Source organism: Leptonotus elevatus, chromosome 16, assembly GCF_054856555.1.
Source record: "Leptonotus elevatus isolate MCC_2025b chromosome 16, RoL_Lele_1.0, whole genome shotgun sequence".
NCBI lineage: Eukaryota > Metazoa > Chordata > Actinopteri > Syngnathiformes > Syngnathidae > Leptonotus > Leptonotus elevatus.
The window spans coordinates 1,336,335-1,357,386 of record NC_141254.1 but is presented as its reverse complement, the minus strand read 5'-3'; the positions used below and the strand labels follow the sequence as shown (position 1 = coordinate 1,357,386).

General features: G+C 42.1%; 1 protein-coding gene across 4 annotated transcripts; it reads left to right on the top strand.

Moving 5' to 3' along the window:
* The first annotated feature begins 2,230 nt into the window (after positions 1–2,230).
* Positions 2,231–16,575, top strand: serpinh1a (serpin peptidase inhibitor, clade H (heat shock protein 47), member 1a). Of its 4 annotated transcripts, XM_086099114.1 has the most exons (7): positions 2,231–2,406; positions 5,832–5,917; positions 7,814–8,062; positions 11,147–11,754; positions 14,174–14,272; positions 15,943–16,175; positions 16,254–16,575. In XM_086099114.1, exons 3-7 carry the CDS (start codon positions 7,920–7,922, stop codon positions 16,554–16,556), a joined length of 1,386 nt encoding a protein of 461 aa, XP_085955240.1. In that variant the 5' UTR covers positions 2,231–2,406; positions 5,832–5,917; positions 7,814–7,919; the 3' UTR covers positions 16,557–16,575. The 4 variants fall into 4 exon arrangements, with proteins under 4 accessions (XP_085955240.1, XP_085955242.1, XP_085955241.1 ...); XM_086099116.1 differs by lacking the exon at positions 7,814–8,062; XM_086099115.1 differs by lacking the exons at positions 5,832–5,917; positions 7,814–8,062.
* Positions 16,576–21,052: the final 4,477 nt, after the last annotated feature.

The following is a 21,052-nucleotide window of genomic DNA, read 5'->3' as shown; positions in this document are numbered from 1 at the left end:
AACGCTCAAGACTTAAAAAAATTATGTTTTAAAAAATTTACTAAAAATTGTAATGTTAACATTAATACAACTTTTTTTGTCACAAGTGGATAGTCAGTGAGGCCAAGAAATAGATATACAAAACATAAACAAAAGTGTGATCCAGGCAAACAGAATTCTAAACACGTTTCTATTATTCATTAGAGAAATCAAGCAAAAACATAATCATGAATTATTGGGCATTATCCTTTTGTAAAAGATGATGAGAACAAAGCAACCTTTTCTTAAACATTTGTAAAATTCCAACGCTCCTGTCCTCAAAGTAGGCTGCTGTGTGAGTGTAATGTTGAATAAAAAAAAAAAAGCATCTTCCAAGTTTGTCCGGGTCATCTCGCTCGGCTATGATCAAGTACTTAAATATAAATGGACTGATCACAAGTCTAAATCCGTGGATATGATAGGAAATTAAATTTCCTCTGCAAAGATGAGAATCTGAAGAGGCCCCTTGTCTCCGAAAGACAAAAAAAACACATAAAAAACGCTCTCTATAGCCTAGTTGACAAGATTGAAGCAACAACAGAAATATTATTGCCACTAGCGTCCCCTGGTGGTTGGAGCTGCAAACAAGTCTCCATACATGCATTTGCAAATCGCTACATGCATTCGTGACTCCAGCACGGCAGGACTGTGACAAAAGTCACATGTAAAAATACAGTCAATCAAGAGGCCCGGTCTTTACAGGTCAGAATTATATATGCATTTAAATATGTGTTTACGCATACAAATCAGTGTACGAGTATGCAGATTTATGTCACACATTTGTGACTTCAGTCACACATTTGTAGATTCACGTTGCGTATTCGTGACTTTGGTTACGGTTACAAATGATTTTTACATATTTGTGGATCGAAATACGCAAATAAAAGTTTGGGCACAATAATGGCTCCATATGCGTGTGCTTGTTGACTAGCGAATCGTCTGGTTTCCGGTGCATGGTGTGGTGAAATGTACGTGTTTTACTTTGTGTCGTGTCACACCCCAAAAGTAACTACCCCATTTTCAAAATGTAAGAAGTAAAAGTACAGATATTTGAGTTTGAAAAGCAAGAAGTAAAAGAGAAAGTCACCAGAATAAAAAATACTCAAGTAGATACATGAAAAACTAATTAAGTACACTTTGTTACTTCCTGATGCTGCTCCATCAGTAAGTGAATGTCAAGCCAGTGTGAAGCAAAACTTAATGTGCCTTAATTTTGCTTTAATAGGTGGAAAAGTGCAACCATTTTAGTAAATTTAAAAAAATTGTGTTAAATAGATTCTACATAATGGTTAAGTAAACTCAACATGATGAGGATTGATATTTTTTATTTAACAATGTCAGGTAAATAAATTAAGAACATTAGCAAAATTTTAGTCATCCAACATTCATCCAATTTAAATGAAATAGTTGTGGGACCGGTTGCCGGAGCATATTCATTAAATCTGATGTTGTAGTTCATTGAGTGCACCTTAAAAACTTAAATTGTTGGCTCAACTTAAAAAATTGAGGTAACAATTTGCATGCATCTTTTGAAGTTTCAACTCAGCCATCATTATAAATGCCACAGGAGTACTCAAGTACAAAAAACTTGATGTGTTTTGTACTCTAGAAGGTTACTTAAGTTGAACCAACTTAATTTTCAATCGAAACTGGTGGGGTTCAGAATATCTCCAACAAGGTTAAGAACCACTGCACTTATCTATTAAAAAACGCATTCCATCTCTAGGCCGAATGTGCAAATGAGCACAAATAAATATGAGGTAGAGAACAGTAGTGGTCTACCAGACATGCATCCGCTTCTTCTACTTCCTGCATGTCTTGCTTGAAAATCCCAGATCAACTCATTTAGTCGGGGGATGGGCAGAAATGTCATCAGGACAGAGAGAGTTGTTGCCTGTACATGGGAAATATGCAACAAGAATGTTCAGTTCCCAGATGTACCAGCTGGGAGAATATAGCATATTTGAAATTAGCATAGCTGGTTTAAAATGATTGCTTTCTGTCCACTCTCATGGCCTGCATTCTTGATTTAGCACAAGCAGATGAGCAAATCTAGACTGCAACTTGTAGACTCAACAGTCAGCAATGGGAGGTAACTTTTATTATAGGTCACAGGATGTCTAACTCCTCTTGAAGTACTGCAATTTCAGGCTTTAGGACCTGGCAGGGGGAGGATTTTTGCCCTTGGATACATGGGCGGGACATCCCGGTAACAAGACTCCAGTGCAGAGATTTTTGTTCACATAAAACTGAGCTTGAATCCTGCAACTCTTTCACAAAACTCTGCCTGCAGGCACCAGAAAGGTATACACCATTTAAAACAGCCCAAGCTGTATTTGGAAACAGATTTGGGAACAAGCGGTGGAATTACTGAAAGGACCTAATAAGGTAAGATAAAAGTATAAATAGAGGGTAGCATTGTGAGGAGGGTTCAACTGATTATTACCCAGGCATGTGGAAAAAAGATCACAAGTTTAGATTTAGGATATGCACTAGTGATTCCATTGTAGGCTGCATTGAAAAAAAGTTGTAGTAAATTATGCACAGCCACAGCCTAATCCTAACCTTTGAGATTTGAGTCTGTTTGACCCATTTTCAAATATGTTGCACATATGTTTTCTTCATATTACTTTCAAAATGGTTTTCCATAAATTTGATTATCCGTGTTTTTTGTGGCAGCTATGTAGTTACCAGCCATTATACCACTGACTTGTAATGAAATAAAATATACTGTACATTTACAGAAATATGACTCGTGTAACTTCCATTTCAAACTGATTTCTCTCACGTCACATATATCTAAACCTTGTAGAAATAATGGTAATAATGCATCAGATTTATATAGGACTTTTTTGGACATTCAAAGATGCTACACAATGGAATACATTATTCACACACTCACACATTCACACTCTGGCACAGAGAAATGCTGTGATTGTTACCATTCTCTGCCAATTAATTTAAAAAAAATTATACATATTTTTAAATCAGATAAATTGCAGATGTAAATTGACCACGATTTTGGCTAAGATACGCCTACGTGGCTGTTATGTAATACTATCTTGCCTTGAGAGATGTTTGAATTACATGCCAAACCCATATCACAGATATTATGTTCTAAATATATTACAAAGAAAAGCTTTATTGCTAGAGCACAGGCGGAACAACCATAATTTAGAGCAGCCCCAATTTATCCATATCCTGCATATTGCCTAACGATATTATCATTAACTCAATATAGTGCCCTCGTTGAAACATTATTTTTGTAATATTGTAAAATAGGAATTTTTGTTGTCAAGATACTTTGTTGCCGACAGACAGTCTAAAGTAACTAAATATGTCGCTCGTCCCTTTTTGATCTATTTAGTAATTAATTTATTTATTTACTTATTTATTAAAGAATCCATATAATACAAATCAACGTTTTGGAGATTTTATCCATTTAGTAATGCTAATTAATCAGCAAAAACGCCGCCAAAGTGGTGTTTTCCTCCGTTCACCCCTCTCTGAGAAATTCTAGGTCATTCTACTCTCCAAGCACCAGCCTCTCTCAACCCAAGAAAATGATCGGGTCCACACCGATGGTTTTTTTCAAGGCTAATACCGATACCGATTATTAGTAGTCAAGGAGGCCGATAACCGATATTTCAAGCTGATATTCATTTGCAGTAAAAGAGAAAATATTAGCGTTAAAAAAACTACTTTTTCTTTTAATTTCAAACATATGAAGAATTGACAGCTTTGTCTTGAAATTCTAACAAAAAATTGCAGGGAGCTTCCAGGATAATCAGCATATGAGCTAGTGGATTGACTAACCAAGTAACATTTTCCCTAAACTTTTCTGCTGTAAAATAAGGTTTTCAAAATGTCTTAACTTATTTATTTATTTTTAATTTTTAAAGGCACAAGACAGGGATGCCCACTGTCGCCTTTATTATTTGCAATATTTATTGAACCGCTTGCATTAGCCATACGCCAGGAAAGAATGATTCAAGGAATTCACTCTGGGGTAACAGAACATAAAATTAATCTATATGCCGATGATATTTTACTTTATTTAGAAAAGCCTGCTATTTCATTAGGGGAAGTATTTAACTTAATAACTAAATTCTCACAGTTATCAGACTATTCTATTAACTGGACAAAATCAACACTTCTACCTATTACAGAAAATTCATGGAACCCTGCAAGCCAGGACCCATACTACTCATTTCCTATAGGTAATTTAAAATACTTAGGCATAAAAATCTCACCTAAATTAACTGATTTAGTTAATTTAAATTTCACTCCACTTCTGGATAGCATTTATAGTGACTTGGAGCGCTGGAATAATCTTCCTATTTCTCTAATAGGACGAATAGCCACTATTAAAATGAAAGTTTTACCCAAAATAAACTATTTTTTCTCAATGATTCCATTTAAACCTACGGCTAACTGGTTCCAGTTGTTGGACTCAGCCGTTACAAAATTTTACTGGAAAAAAAAAAGAAGCAAAGATTAGTCTATCTACTCTTCAGAAAAATAAATCCAAAGGAGGTCTAGAGGCACCAAATTTTATGCACTATTATATAGCCAACCAGCTACAATATATTATTTTATGGGCACAACCCAATAGAGATACTAACTGTTGGCTGGAACTAGAACAGAAGGATTGTAATAACCTCAGACTCCTAGATTTACTCTTTATTACAACATCGATTAAGCGCCATAACTGCTTTAAAAATCCAATGATTTCCGCCACCCTGACTGCCTGGTGGAAGGCACTAGAAAGGACAAAAGCCAAAGTGGAGCCCAGCGGGCTTTCTCCCCTATGGCATAACCCCGACTTTCAAATTAACAACCAATCGTTTTATTTGAATGTGTGGGAGCAGAAAGGAATTACACATCTCCACCATCTCTTCTCAGATAATATGTTTATATCATATACATCCTTGCTCCAAAAATATAAAATAAAAAACGGAAACTTTTTACATTATTTGCAAGTTAAAATATGATAAAGAAACAAATTCCAACACTCCAGGGTACGCTCCAACCGCCTGTTTTAGCTAAAGATATTACCAAGCTTTCTCCGACAACAACAAAAAAACTCTCAAAAATATATAAGTTACTTTCATATACTGATAAAACGTCTTTACCCATCTCAAAATGGGAAACAGACTTGTCTATAGCTCCGGAATCTGTCTTTTGGATTCAAGTTTGTGAAAATGTTTTTAAAATGACAAAACACACAAATTTACAACTTATCCAATATAAAATTATTCACAGAACATACATTACTCAATATATGATGAAGAAAATGGGACTCTCAGACTCCGACATTTGTCTCCAGTGTTTACAAAACACTACAGACACTTATTTTCATGCTTTATGGTTATGTACTCCGGTTATGTGTTTCTGGACTAAAGTCTTAGAAAAACTTTCCGCTGTCTTGGACTGTAGGATACCGTTCTCTCCAAACTTGTGTTTGCTAGGTGACTTAACAACAATTGACTTACCACATAAACAATTTCAATCTATACTTGTAGCCCTTACTATCGCAAAAAAAACAATTCTTGTTAACTGGAAAAATAAACAAACTTTGAATATCGACCAATGGTCTAACCTCCTCATAAATCATATTTTAATGGAAAAAATATCTGCCTCAAATAAAAACCAAATGTCAAAATTTAAAGAAACATGGTCTACGTATATAGAATTTTTTAACCTAAACTTGGATTTTAATTCTGCCTGTTAGCGAGAGCCACAGCAGCGTTATAACTTGCATTGATGTTTCTGTATTAGGCAATTTGTAACTAATGGTTGTGTTTCTATAGTCAGGAACCCGGCTGCTGCCAGCGGGATCGAGCGGATTCACCTCCGATGGGCACCAGGGGTTGATATTCGGATTCACGGCATGCCAGTGGGTTAATTCTGTGGGTGCTGTCCCCCCTGGCGGGGAGTGGGCGGGTCTGCCCCTCTGTTGGCTGCTGGGAGGCGGCTGCGTCTTGGCCGTTCCCTGGGTCTCTTGGGGGGTGCTGCGTTGCGGGGCTTTCCCTGGTGTCGGGGGCGGCGCCGTTCCGGCGCGGTCCGTCGCTCTGGGCCCGGTGACGCGGTTCGGGGCCTGTGGGCCGCCGGGGTGCCCGGTGGTTCCCTCTCCCCTCCCCCTTCCTCCCCCTTGCTGCCTCTCCCTCCTCGCCTCTCCCCGCCCGTCCTCCGCCTCCCTGTCCCCTCTCCCTCGTCGCCCTTCCTCCTCCTCTCCCCCTCTCCTTGCGTCCCTGCCGCTGCCCCCTGCCCTTCTTGTCGTCCCCTTCCCTCCTCCCTTCCCCTTCCCCGGTACGCCTTCCTTCCCCTCCCCTGGGCCGGGGGCTCCATCCATGGCCCGGGTCTCGGTGCTATGGGGGCCGGCGGGGGTGGCTGGGGTTTGGTGTCGTGCCCGCCCCGCTCCGGTGGGCGTCCTGACACCTCGGGCGGGACCCAGTATCCGGGGGGCGAGCCCTATCGCCCCGCCGGACGGGTCCCATATACCCGCCGGGGTCCTGGTGGGGTGGGTGGGGGCTTGGTGGGCCGGTGCGCCTCCTGCCCCCGCCCGGTTGGGGGGGGGGCCCCGCTGGTCACACCTCTTAACTCACTACACTAGGTTTGCACAATACACTTTTATAGACATATAGGGCACATAACACACTTTGGGGGGTGGGGTAGGGTGGAAACACCGTCTTCACCCTACAACTCCCCTCCAATTTTAATACACCACACAACTTGTGGGTGGGGGGGGGGCTTGTGGGGGTGCCATCGGTTGGGGGCCGCAGTATAGAGCAGTGCTGCGGTCCCCTGTCCGTGTCGCCACCCGCCCCCCCCCCCCGCCCTATCTATTTTTTTTAATGCACCACATACACTCAGCAACATGCTTGGGTGGCGGGTGGATCGGAGCGTGGGAATATCATTTCCATCGGCTCCGGTTCACCTGCTCCTAATTTTAATGCACCACACACACACACTTGTATATACACTGGGTGGGGTCGCATTCACGGTTTAGGGGTAGAGTTCGCCAGTCCGCGAGCTGGCGGACTCAGTAACAGGGGTTAATTTTCACAAAGAACGCTGGGGTGACGACCGGGGCCTTCCCCCGCTGGGCCTGGGGTTCGGGGGTGTCGGCCGCCCTCCGGTGCCCCCATCTCCCCCTTCTGCCCCCGGTGTTCCGTCCTTCCACACGGCGGGGGGTGGGGTGGGCGCGGCTGCCCTCTCCGCTCCGCTGTCCGGCCCCTCTTCGGCGCCGGTGCCTGGGTGCGGGTGGTCCCCGGGGGCTGGGGGTCGGGGGTTGGGGGGCTGCCGGTTGGTCGGGGTGGGGTCGGGGGGGGGCGGCTTTGTTGGGGGAGGGGGCGGTGGTGGGGGTTGCGGGGTGGGGGGTGCTGGGGGTGGGGGGTGTCTGGGGGATTGGGGGCGTGGGGGCGGCTGGGGCTGGGTTGGGGTGGGTGGCGGGGGTGGATGGGGGCGGGGGGTCGTGGGGGGGCGGGGGTTGGGGGCCGGTGGGGTGCCTGGTGGGCCTGCAGTGCCCCGTCCTGCTGCGTTGGGCCGGGGGCGCGGGCCGTGTTGGGGCGGGGGGCGCTCCTGCTTCTGGGTTTGCTCTCCGGCCGGTGGCCCTGGTGGGGCCCGGGGGTCGTCCTTTGGCGCTGCCGCGGCCTGGGGGGCCCTGAGGTGTTGCGCTTGCTCTGTTCCGGCGGGGGACGACGGCTCCCCTCTTTGGTGGAGATTTTCATGCATGCCAGATCCACCACACCAGCATCTACCAAAACTCAGACACAATCTGTTTCCTCCTCAGGTTATTGAATCGGTGGAGGCTGGTGTCTCGGATCTCACGCGGCTTCGTCTGTCCTTCCTTCCTTTTCTCGGTCTCTCCGTTGGTCTCTTGAGGCCTCCCTGATTTTATGTTTTTTGGATTTGTTGGGGTCTGGATGTTTCTTGGGCTGGGGAGGAGTTCTGGTGGGGGGTGTCTGGTCGGTGCTGGATTTCACCTTCCTTGGTTTTCTTCGGTCCCCTCGGGTCTCCTGGTGTTCGATTTAGGTGAACGGTATGAGATTTTTTTTCTAATAGGTTTTCTGGTGAGCTAACAAATACACACACGCACGCACGCACGCACGCACATACACATACTCACCCACACACACAAAAAATATATATATATGTATGTATATATGTATATATGTATGTATATATGTGTATATATATATATATATATATATATTTAAAAAAAATAAAATAAAAAAAAAAGAGCAATGATGATGACATTTCCGAATGAACAATACTGAGCTCTTAATAAAAAGAAAAAAAAAAGAAAAAAAATAATAATAAAAAAAAATAAAAATAAAAAATGGAGGGAGTTTACAGTGTCAGCATAATTTTTTATAAAGTGAAAATTGTAATAAATCCATGAAAGAAATATTCCCTGTATCTCATTGAGCGACAAATGCATGCAAATGTATGTAGCTAATTTGGGGTTTTCGTCAGGGTTCGTAAAAGTTCTTCCCGGACAGTGAAAAATTTAGTATGTTTGAAATGTCTTTGTGACAAATAAAAACTGACTGTGAACATCTTACAAATCCTGATGAAAACCCTAAATTTCCTACATTTGCAAGCATTCACACACTGCAAAAAGAACTGTAGAAATTTTAAGAAAAAAAATATAGTAAAATAAGAAAATTATTACTTCAAATAAGCAAAATTATCTGCCAACAGAACAAGAAAATTTTACTTAAATTAACCTGTAAGATTTTGAAAAAGAAGAAAATAATACTAGGACCATATCAACCACTGCGGTCTTGAAAATAGTATTTTCTGACTAAAAACAAGTAATGTCTGCAATAAATAGAACTATTTTCTTCAAATTCATGAGTATTTTTTTTACGCTTGGATAACTTAGCTTGAGTGTCAAGCAGGGAGGTAACAGGTCCCATTTACTTCGTCATGACCCAGCCAGGAATTGAACCCACAACCTTCAAGTCTGAGGGTAGGCACTCTACAACTAGACCACTGAGCTGGTACTGAAACAAAGAAAAATGAGCTTAGTAAATATAACAAAATTAACCATATTGCACTCGTCTGTTTTCATACTTGTATTTTTTTTACCATTTATATTATTACTAGATTATGCAAAATCTTAAAATAAGAAAACTTATGAAACCCCAGTTCAGGGCCTTTGATGTTGGTTAGTTGCCATTTTAAAATGTGGGAAATGCTTGTTTTAATCCTCACAGTACTTAAAACTGGCTGTTAACACTCAATGCCAAAACTGCTTGATCAAATAAGATAATTAATAAGTATCTTAAAATAAGCACAATGATCTTGCCTGACAATTTTATTTTAAGTAAAAAAATAACTTCAAATCAAAATGAGCAAATTGAAGTTAAATTTAAGAAATTATATCTTACTTAAGATTTTAGTTTTTAAAAAGGCCAATGCCGATATTTGATAAAACTAGGGATGCACGATAATATCGGTGGCCGATAATTATCGGCAATTATCAACCAATTTGAAGTCATACAGATAAACCAGATAATAAAGAAATCCGCCGATAATAATAGACATGCCATGTTGGGCCATCTGTTGTGGTTGTGGCTCAAGTTGTGCCCAACTCCTCAATCCCTCCCCTCTCCTACAGTAGTGTCGCATATTTGTGACGTCATAATGGGCGTGACCTCTTGTTCACAGCAGATGCATTATGGTGACATGGCAGTCGCCAGTGTGGGCTTTCTTTACTGTTCTGCTATGGAAAATAACTATTTAACCTGTATTATTAACATAACAAGTTTATACTGTATTGTGGACACTTGTATTTTCTTTAACAATGGGCTTTACACTTCTTGTACATAAAGTAGGGGTGTGAATTGCCTAGTAGCAGGCGATTCAATTCGTGCCACGATTCGATTCAATACAATGCGATTAATCCCGATACCAATCTAAAAATTGCTTATTGCGATTTTTTTTAAAATTCAAATTTAGAAAATTCTTATCAGTAAACTTGTACATGTATACTGTAAGATTTGTATGAAAATGTATTTATTTATCTGAAAATTCAGGCTTATAACTGAGCCACTGCATTTAACAAACAGGTTGCAGTCTGTTTCATGTTTGAACAGCACTGAAATAAAATGTTAAGGCTTAATGTCCCATTAATATAACATTCTTACATGCTTAAAGTGTGAACCCTAAGTAAGATGTTTTGTTGAATATTCCCATAAAAAATTGATGTTTAAAAATCGATTCGGCCGCATATCGAATCTTTGAGAATTGCACGCTGTAATATCGCGATATATTGCCGGATCGATTTTTTTCCAACACCATAAAGCACTATAAGCCTGCTCGAAACAGACTGCTTGCTTTCCTGTCTAGCTGACCCTCCCTTTCTCCTCCCAAAACCTAACCAGGCTGCATAAAAATCTTCCCATGATAATTTACTGCGCACACTCTCACAGATATTTTCTTGTAGGCTGCTCTGTAAGACTTTTTTATTCATCTCGCCTAACTACTGAAAATTCCACAACACTCGCATATTTTTGTTGCATTTTTAAAACGTGGCAAACTCAAAATGAGTTACTGGTTGTCTTTGAAGCAGATATACCAATAAAATTTAGCTTCATAGTGCTTTACACAATGTTTCAATGTATTTGTACATGTTAAACTTATAGTAGGACTTGAAAGTATTTTTGTATTCAAGTTAATTTTGCAAACAAATATCGGCTTACTTATTGATTATCGACATTGGAACTTTCTAAATTATTGGTTTATCGGTATCGGTTGAAAATAGCATTTTCGTGCATCACTAGATAAAACCAAATATCAGCACCGATTATCGGCACACCTGTGCACTAATCAGCATCTTGATATGGCACACCTGTGAGGTGGGATGAATTATCTCGGCAAAGGAGAAGTGCTTACTATCACAGATTTAGACTGGTTTGTGAAAAATATTTGACAGAAATGGTGATATTGTGTATGTGGAAGAAGTATTAGATCTTTGAGTTCATTCCGGAAAAAATGGGAGCAAAAACAAAAAATGTGTGTTTATATTTTGGTTGAGTAATTATTCTCTATATTGTCATTAAACTGTAGTACTGTGACATTTGTGTGATTTTTGTCTCCTTCACAAACCTCTCAGGTTTTCACTTAGACTCTGCACCATGTGGCTAAATCTGGTCCCTCTGGCCTTCCTCGCTACTGCAACATCGGCTGCTTCTGCTGACAAAGTCCTTAGTACACATGCCACCACGCTGGCTGACAGCAGCGCCAACTTGGCTTTCAGTCTTTACCAAGACATGGCAAAGGAGAAGAACATAGAAAACATCCTCATTTCTCCTGTGGTGGTGGCTTCTTCACTGGGTCTAGTAGCTCTTGGGGGGAAAGCCTCGACTGCCTCTCAGGTCAAAACCATTCTGAATACAGCCAAGATAACAGACGAGCAGCTGCATTCTGGCTTGGCTGAGCTCTTGGCTGAGCTGAGCGACACCAGGACACGTAACGTCACCTGGAAGATAAGCAACCGTCTGTATGGACCCAGTACTATCAACTTTGTGGATGCCTTTATGAAGAGCAGTAAAAAACATTACAATTGTGACCAATCAAAAATTAACTTCAAAGATAAGAAAAGTGCTCTGAATGCCATCAATAAATGGGCTGCCAAGTCCACTGATGGCAAAGTGCCCGAGGTCACTAAGGATGTGGAACAGACTGATGGTGCAATGATAATGAACGCTATGTTTTTTAAACGTAAGTATGAATATTTCTCCCTCTAACTTTCCATACACTTTTTTTTTTCCTTCTTTTTTTTTTTTAAATATTTATATATATATATATATATATATATATATATATATATATATATATATATATTATTTTGTATGTGCGTGCGTGTATTTGTTAGCTCACCAAAAACCTATTAGAAAAAATCCCATACCGTTCACCTAAACCGAACACCGCCGTCAGGAGACCCAAGGGGACCAAAGAAAACCAAGGAAGGTGAAATCCAGCACCGACCAGACACCACCCACCGGGCCACCCACCAGAATTCTTCCCCAACCCCAGAAACATCTAAATTCCAACAAATCCCCAAAAAAATCAGGGAAACCGAAGGAGAGACTGAGGAAAGGAAGGAAGGACAGACGAAGCCGAGTGAGATCCACAGACACCAGCTTCCACCGATTCAATGACCTGAGGAGGAAGCAGATTGTGGATCTGACATGCATGAAAATCTCCACCAAAGAGGGGAGCCGTCGACCCCTGCCAGGACAGAGCAAGCGCAACACCTCAGGGCCCCCCAGGCCGCGGCAGCGCCAAAGGATGACCCTCGGGCCCCCCACCCCAACACGGCCCGCGCCCCCGACCCAACGCAGCAGGACGGGGCACTGCAGGCCCGCCAGGCACCCCACCGGCCCCCAACCCCCGCATCCCCCACGACCCCAGCCCCAGCCGCCCCCAGGTCCCCAATCCCCCAGACAACCCCCACCCCCAGCACCCCCACACCCCGCAAACCCCACCACCCCCCCCCCAACAAAGCCGCCCCCACCCGACCAACCGGCAGCCCCCCGACCCCCAGCCCCCGGGGACCCCCCCGCACCCAGGCACCGGCGCCGAAGAGGGGCCGGACAGCGGGGCGGAGAGGGCAGCCGCGCCCACCCCACCCCCCTGCCGCGTGGAGGGACGGAACACCGGGGGCAGAAGGGGAGATGGGGGCACCGGAGGACGGCCGACACCCCCGAACCCCAGGCCCAGCGGGGGAAGGCCCCGGTCGTCACCCCAGCGTTCTTTGTGAAAGTTAACCCCTGTTACTGAGTCCGCCAGCGCGCCGACTGGCGAACTCTACCCCTAAACCGTGAATGTGACCCCACCCAGTGTATATATAAGTGTGTGTGTGTGTGTGTGGGGGGGTGCATTAAAATTAGGAGCAGGCGAACCGGAGCCGAGGGAAATGATATTCCCACGCTCCGATCCACCCGCCTCCCAAGCATGTCGCTGAGTGTATGTGGTGCATTAAAAAAAATAGATGGGGGGCGGGGACACGGACAGGGGACCGCAGCACTGCTCTATACCGCGGTCCCCAACCAAAACTTTCTATACACCTTATTGTCACTTGGGTTGCAGGTCTCAACTGACTTCGGGACTGTACAATCGCGGGAACAGTATCGGCGACTCAAAATAAGTTTGCAAGTCAAAATTTGCACATTGCACTTCATCAAAACACAATGAATAGCAAAACTGAGAATCACAGATTGTTTTCTCCATAATTGAACCACCGAGACAAACTAGCTAGCGACAAGCTTCTATGCAGCTAAACATGCCGGAGAGTAGCTTCTAAATCAGAAATCAGTGCCTCCATTTTAATAAGCTATGCTTCTGTCAAAGGAAAGACGGCGAAGCCATACTTATTGCTAAGCTATAACGTGAGTGGTTGAGGGATGGTGGATCCTGTTGGGAAATCGTTCTTTGTTTCCCCGTGTTCATAATGTTGATTATCAAACTCAGACAATGAGATCGGTGAAATCAGGATTTATTTTACATAAGCTTATGGACACATGAGTTCGGCCAAACGCCGCCATTGTTCTCCCTCATGTGTGTCGCTCCTCCCCCAGTTCCAGGCACTAGTATCCTTCCGTGACTCTTCAAACCCCTCCCCTTCTTCTTCTGCCAATCCTCTCCTTCTCAGACAGTCACATGATACATCAATACACGTCACCCAAATTGCTCCCCCTCACCTCACAAGATAAAGATTTATGTTGTTTTCAGAGCAAGAAGAGGTGTCACTAAACCCCCTCCTGCTCAACCGGTTTGTAAAAGACAAAGGAATCTATTTAACACATTCGCTTCAACCCCCCACATCACCTTGAATTCTCACACAGAGACATACTGAGTAAATTAAAGCAGTTATGTCCACTTCTAAATAGTAATATTATAAATCAAACAGTTATAATTAAATTAATTCACTTCAATCCAAATGCAGGGAAACAGGAATCAAGTGCAATGCGTGGAAGGTTAATTTACCATAGGGAAAAGGGTGAGCAGATAACTATGGCTTGATGGGACGTGACTGGACTAGTAGACATGACTGGACAGGACGTGAGTAGACTGGTCGCCATTACTGGAACGGAGCGTGGCGTGACAGGACCACATTTTTTGTTCTTTTTTTCCACAGCTCACTGGGATGAGCAATTCCACCACAAGATGGTTGACAACCGTGGATTCATGGTCTCGCATAGCTACACTGTCTCGATAGAGATGATGCACCGCACAGGTAGGTTGTCCAGTGGTGTAGAATTACACGGCATTGTATGACATTTCTGAAATATTGGTAACCTTATTATCTACAAGGGTAAATACTACATAGTAAATTCTGTATAAATTTGACTATTTAGAGTGGGACCAAATAGAGACAGTTTTAGAATAATATTTACACTTGAAAGAGAGTAAAATAAAGAATTTAAAAAAAATAAAAAATTAAACTCACTCAAGGGTTGAGGAACGAACTCATGACCTTCAGCTTGGGAGACAGCCGACCTACTCGTTGAACCACGCAGCTCCTGCTGTGTGATAGCATATCTCTTGTCAGTTGGACTCTTTGTAACTCCAAGAGCCCAAAACCATTTTTGGGCTCTTGGTCTTTTCTTGGATATACGCAAACAGTAGGAGGGACATAGCTCAGGTAGTAGTGTGGCATTCTACTAAGCTGAAGGTCATCAATTAATTCCTCAACCATTGAATGATTTCCTCTTTTTTCCCCCCAATACTTTACTTTACTGTCTTCCAAGTGTAAATATTACTCTAAAACTGAGTCTCTTTGGTAACACTCTAAAATTTACGTGACTGTGTAGGGTTGCAACTAACCATTATGTTAATAAGTGCTTAATCTGTTGATCATTTTGTTGATTAATCAATGAATCAGATTTTAAAGAGAAGTATTGATTTCCATTTAACAAATTTTTTCCCCCAGCCATTTTCACTGAAGCGACCCCCTTCGCTCCCAGCTGTTTTACTGGATTTTCTGGCCCACAGATTATTGTGTTCTATTGCTATAAAAACATGGAACCTACCGACAGAAAGATTAGAGTCTCTTCTTTCATTTTCATTTTCAAAAATATATTTGTACCTGTTTCCGTTTTGCAGCAATTAGCATTGGAATATAGCTAAGTTTAATCATTATTCACAAACACTGGGCAAAATAACTTTTTTGCAACATGGCTCTGTTTGATCTCTTATACTCTGCTGCCACCTGCTGGCCGTTTTTTGTAATGACTACAATTGCTTTAAGCAAGTCAGTCTGCATCAAAGCCTAAAAAAACATAACAAACGTATAAATACGTTTTTGAGACCATGGCAATATTTAAAATAGAGTGTTTTTTTATGTTTTGGGGAGCAAATGAGTTAATAGAAATTGATAGTACAGAAAATGACAGAGGTGGGCACTTCCATTGTTACGCCGGCCCGTCATTGACAGATACCCACGTTTCAGCGAGTTTTGTTTTGTCTCTTGTCTGTTATGCAACTATCTGCCGCTTGTCTTGGCCAGGACTCCCTGTGAGAAGAGTTATTAAGAGTTAGTAACTCAATGGGACTTTTCCTGGTTAAATAAAGGTTAAATGAAAAAAAAATTAAAATGAGTGCTTCCGAATTTTCGGCATTTTCTTTATAACGCGAAGTCTCTGATGAATTCACGGACTGTGCACCATCGGAAGCAGGTTTACGTCCATCGATCCGGGTCAGTACAGACGATCGTTCTCAGTCTGTGTATTTTTTCAAGGCTTCGCATCATAATTTACTCTCCGAAAATGTGGCCATCCGTCAACGACGGGGCCGACTGAGAGAATGAGGTGCCCACCTCACTTAGCAAATATTATCCAATAAGAGGCAGCCAACCGTGTGCTGTATAGAGGATAATATTTGTACCGTACTGATTTGCTTTATTAGGTTTTTATGACTTCTATGATGACACAACCAACAAGTTGTCCATTCTGAACATGCCACTGGCTCATAAGAAGTCTAGTGTGGTGTTCATCATGCCGCATCAAGTGGAAAGTCTGGACAGAGTGGAGAAGATGTTGAACAAGAAGCAACTGGAGACATGGCTGAGTAAGGTGCAGCAAACAGCAGTGGCTTTGTCTATGCCCAAAGTCAGCATGGAAGTCAGCCATAAATTGCAGGTAATTAATTGTCAACCTAAAAACTTCATTGGAAATATTTTATAGTTTATGCTGCCTAATCTATCCATTCATCCTTAGAAACATCTTGAGAAGTTGGGCCTGACAGACGCAGTGAACAAATCCAAAGCGGACCTGTCTAACATATCTGGGAAAAAGGACCTCTACCTGTCTACTGTCTACCATGCAGCAACCATTGAGCTGTCCACGGAAGGAAATGAGATGGACACTACCATCTTTAGCTCTGACAAGCTGAAGTCCCCCAAACTGTTCTATGTAGACCATCCTTTCATCTTCTTGGTGAAGGACCAGAAGACGAACTCCATCCTGTTCATTGGCAAGATGGTCAGGCCAAAGGGTGAAAAGATGAGAGATGAATTATAACTACTAATTGACTTGTCTTTATTTGTGTGTGGGGGTGTGGGGGTGTGGGGGGGGTGAGAGAAAGAGAGAATATGCGAATATGTTAGTTAGTGAGAGAGAGAATATGTTAGTTTTAAAGGAATACAAGGGCATTTTCAACAGTAAGAAGATATTTTGTCTATGATTACTAGGGGTGTGCCAAGAAATCGATTTTTATAAGAATCACGATTCTCATTTATTACGATTCAGAATCGATTTTAAATGTCAAAAAATCTATTTTATTAAAATTATTTTGTCCTGTCTTGCCCTTGTATGTGTGTGCCTTTATTTTATTGGGCCACTTAGGGGCAGTGTGGTTCCATGCGTTCTGATACTCTGTTAAGTTGTAGCCACATTAGAGAATAGAAGGAAAAATTAATACCGTTAAAAACTAATTTTGCCACTTGCTGTCAACTGAAGATGGTATAACCTGTGCTCCGGAAACAGGGAATAACCAACCAAGGCTAAGTTTGCTGACCAAACCCAGAAAACAGGTGAGCCATAAGTGGCCTATTTCCTCAGCACAGGTGATGTCATCTTGAGTCGACGGCAAGTGGAAAAATTTGTTTTTAAAGGTATTAATTGTACATGAAAAATATTAATTCTGGACAAGATCTTTACTTTTTACTGCGGAAAATGACTCAATGAGTCAGGTATCCCATTAAAGCAGTTGTGTCAAACATTTGGCCTGCGGGCCAGATCAGGTCCGCAAAGGGGTTTAATCCGGCCCGCGAGATGATATTGTAAAATATTTTTTTTTAGTTATGTCAGCCGAATTAAACAGACAGCCAAAATCAAAACATATACATTTGTCATTTCACAAGCAATCTTCAGATGAGCAATACAACTTGTACATGGAATTGACCTGGATGTCATTATTTTACACACAACCTAAATTTACGGTTTGTTGTAAAAAATAAAAATAAAGATCAACATAAATCAAACATAAACATGCTGAATATGACACACATTCAGCTACTGGTAACACAAACACATATGACATGACTTAACGTCCTATAACTTCCTTAACTGCGCCACACAATGCATTCTGGGAACAATATATATGCAAAACGGGTAGATATTACATGCCCGGAAGTTAGGCCTGGCCTGCAAATAGTGAAGATATGTGTATAACTGACGGCAATTGTTTTTAAGTTATACCATGATTTTACCGGTCCGGCCTACTTGGCAATATTTTTCCTTCATGTGCCCCCTGAGCTAATATGAGTTTGACACCCCTGCATTAAAGTAAGCACATTGATACCATTCCTCAAAGATCTAAATAGAATTATATGTCTTTATATATATATGTCTTTATTCGGAGCATCTATGAAGACTATTATTTGGTGTAACATTGTAAAATGACTAATTAGTTGAATCTAATGAATCTGTGTTAGTGTGTCAGCCTAATATGGTTTCTGATGTGGTCATAAATATTGTCGGTTTTATCCAACTATGAAAAGTGCACCATGTCAAAGATGACTGCTCTTCCTTTTATCACTCTTTTTCACTTTAATTTGGTCAACATTGGTTTGATATGAGCTATCCCTGCCAAATACAATTTGACTTTTGAAAAGTTTCTGTTGTTTGTCTTGACTTTTGATTAACATGGGAAAAAAATAACCAAAAGGTATTGAAAATATTTGGTGCAGGCATGTCCACATTGCTTATTCATCCAAGGTTTGTGTCTGTGTTTGTAGTGGCAATTTAGCCTTGGGCGCGTCTGCGGAATGCAGGTTTTCATGGGAATTTCAATAAGACCATGAAATACCACCAAGGGGGGATTGTGAGCCCGACAGTTGTAATATTTAGCGCCATCTAGTGGTGAACTAATAATTCATTCAATAAAAAAAGCCACTATTGATTTCAATAATATGAAAAAAAACATGTTCTATCATATCAATACGACGGCGTATAAGGGCCACATATAATTTATTTTTATTTTTTTAGAGCGCGGGGGGCAATATTCCCAGAAAAAACTTGCAAATTTTCCACTAGATAAAGTTGCAAAGTGGCAAATTTGCGAGAAAAAACTCACAAATATGCCACTTTATAAAGTGTCAAATATGCGCAAAAAAACCATCAGAAACTTACGAGAAATACACCTAGCATAGCTATAGTCTGATGTGAGAATTTGATGGTGGTTAATGGGACGCTGTTTATAAAATAAAAAGGCATGATGGAGACGGATTCATTCTTCATTTAAACTTTACTCATCATACACGGCAGCTAGAGCGACAACACGTCCTGATCCCCTATCAGCTGACTAAACACTAACCAATTAAAAACTAGCATACTTTAGGTAAATGCAAGTGAATGACAGAGAGCAGCAGATTCGACACATCAATTTAGCTACTTGTACAAAAAAAAAATTATACATATATATATTTGTTTTGTTATGATGTCCCTGTGTCCTTCCCTTGTCTTGTCAAGCTTTGTGTGATCCACCTGTGTTTGCCTGACCTTCCTCATGTGTCCGCCAATCAGTGCTCCCTGCCACTTGTGTCTTGCTCAGGGGTATCTCGTCATGTCAGTTAGTGTTGGTGCATTGAGGCCAGACGGAAGAAAAGCCGGATTCGTTCCTCATACAAATCTCGTACACACAGAAGCGTTTCAAGACATGCGTGTGTCCAAAAGAAGAAGCTGAGGACGTTAAACGGCTGTAATGAATATGCCGAGTCTGAAGTGGTGCTGCAGCGCAGCCACAGGGAGTTAACAGAAAGCGTAGACGAAGAATCAGCATAGAAGAAAAACATATTTTTTCTTTTTTAAACTTTTTTTTGCAAATTACAGAACAAACAGGGCTTTGCATGTATCGAAACATGAAGAAGACAAACACAGGAGACGTGACAATGGCGGGTGACTCAAGTACAACACCGCTTGTTGAACGTGGGAATAAACAAAATATTTAGCTGCAAAAGCATAAGTAAGCTAAGGAGGTTGCGCAAAACGACTATTACACGGCTATCCGCCGTTGTGGTTGATAGACTGGCGGTTCGCGCAGTCAGGCGAGAATTGGAGCATACGTCATCAAAGTACGTCAATGCGTCGTCATCGAGCTGCAACCATTACGTCATCACTGGAGGAGTACCCTGCAAATGGTGTCCAGACTGAAGCGTATGGGGCGCGTTTTGAAATCTTTCCAGTCTGGAGCCCAGTTTCAAAAGTAATTGGTTTCAAGCTCCAAAACCGCAACATTGTGTGGACGAACGGCTTAAACGGTAAGAAACTTCTGAGGACACATTGAAACGGGCTTTTGTGTGGACGGGGACTGAGTCTCCTGTCTTTTGTTCAGTTCTTATTAGTCCATTGTTTGTTTGTTGCTGTTCCCCTATGTCGTGCTTTTAGATCCTCCATGTCTTAACATGTCTCGTTTTTTATTTAACATTGTTGAATTTTGTTTCTTTGGACTTTGCCTTTGTTTTTCCTGGTTGTTTTTGTTTAATTAAAAGAAAACCCTTTTGGAATTCACCTCTGCCTCCTCACCTCTGATTCCCTGCATCTGGGTCCTCAATCTCGCCACAAACCCTGACAGTATGGACCAACCAAGACTGGACCCAGCGGGAAGCTAGTGACGCTGACCGACACGCCGCCAGCTGGCCTCCAAATGCCATCAGCCTGCTGACCACCACTACCCTCTCCATGTAGGTTCCGTTTGTCTCTCTGGTTCCCCCTCGCCCTCCATCTCCCATTCACCCAATCCCCTTAGTTCACTTGATTACTTGCTCTATGACACCATTTTATCACCCAATTGTTTTTTTGACACAGATTCCGATTCCGACTTAGACACTGATTTAGATTTTTTCACCAGCACTCTAGACCCTATGTTTTCGTCACTGTTTTCTTTTGAGGATTATTTTAACTCGATGTCACGTCACTCCCCGTCACCTCGGACACCGCCATGCCATGATTTAGTCCCCATCTCACCTAGTCCCGTCTCCAGTCACGTTCCCTCGGTCACTTTATCCTCGATTACGGCTATCTCTGGTGCTCCTCACTCCCCATGGAGGCAGGCTGATGTGCCCCCGGTTCTTGTTCTTAACCTAACCCACAGCAAAGTCAGCCACAGCAAAGTCAACCACAGCAAAGTCAGCCACAGCCAAGCCACCCCAAGCCACGTCAACCCAAGCCACAGCCAAATCAAACAAGTCTCAGTCCACTAAGTCTCAGCCCACTAAGTCTCAGCCCACTAAGTCTCAGCCCACTAAGTCTCAGCCCACTAAGTCTCAGCCCACTAAGTCTCAGCCCACTAAGTCTCAGCCCGCTTCGTCCACCTAGCCACAGCTAGTCAAGCCAACCCAGCCACAGCTAGTCAAGCCTCGTCCACTGCAGCCGCAAGTCAAGGATCCCTGTCCGCTGCGTGTGTTGGCAAAAATTTGAAGATGAAGTGCAGGTTGTGCACTGTGCAGTAGGACGATCATTTATTTTTATAATATTTATTTATATTATATTTTTCTTTCTGTAGTGGTGGGTTTTAG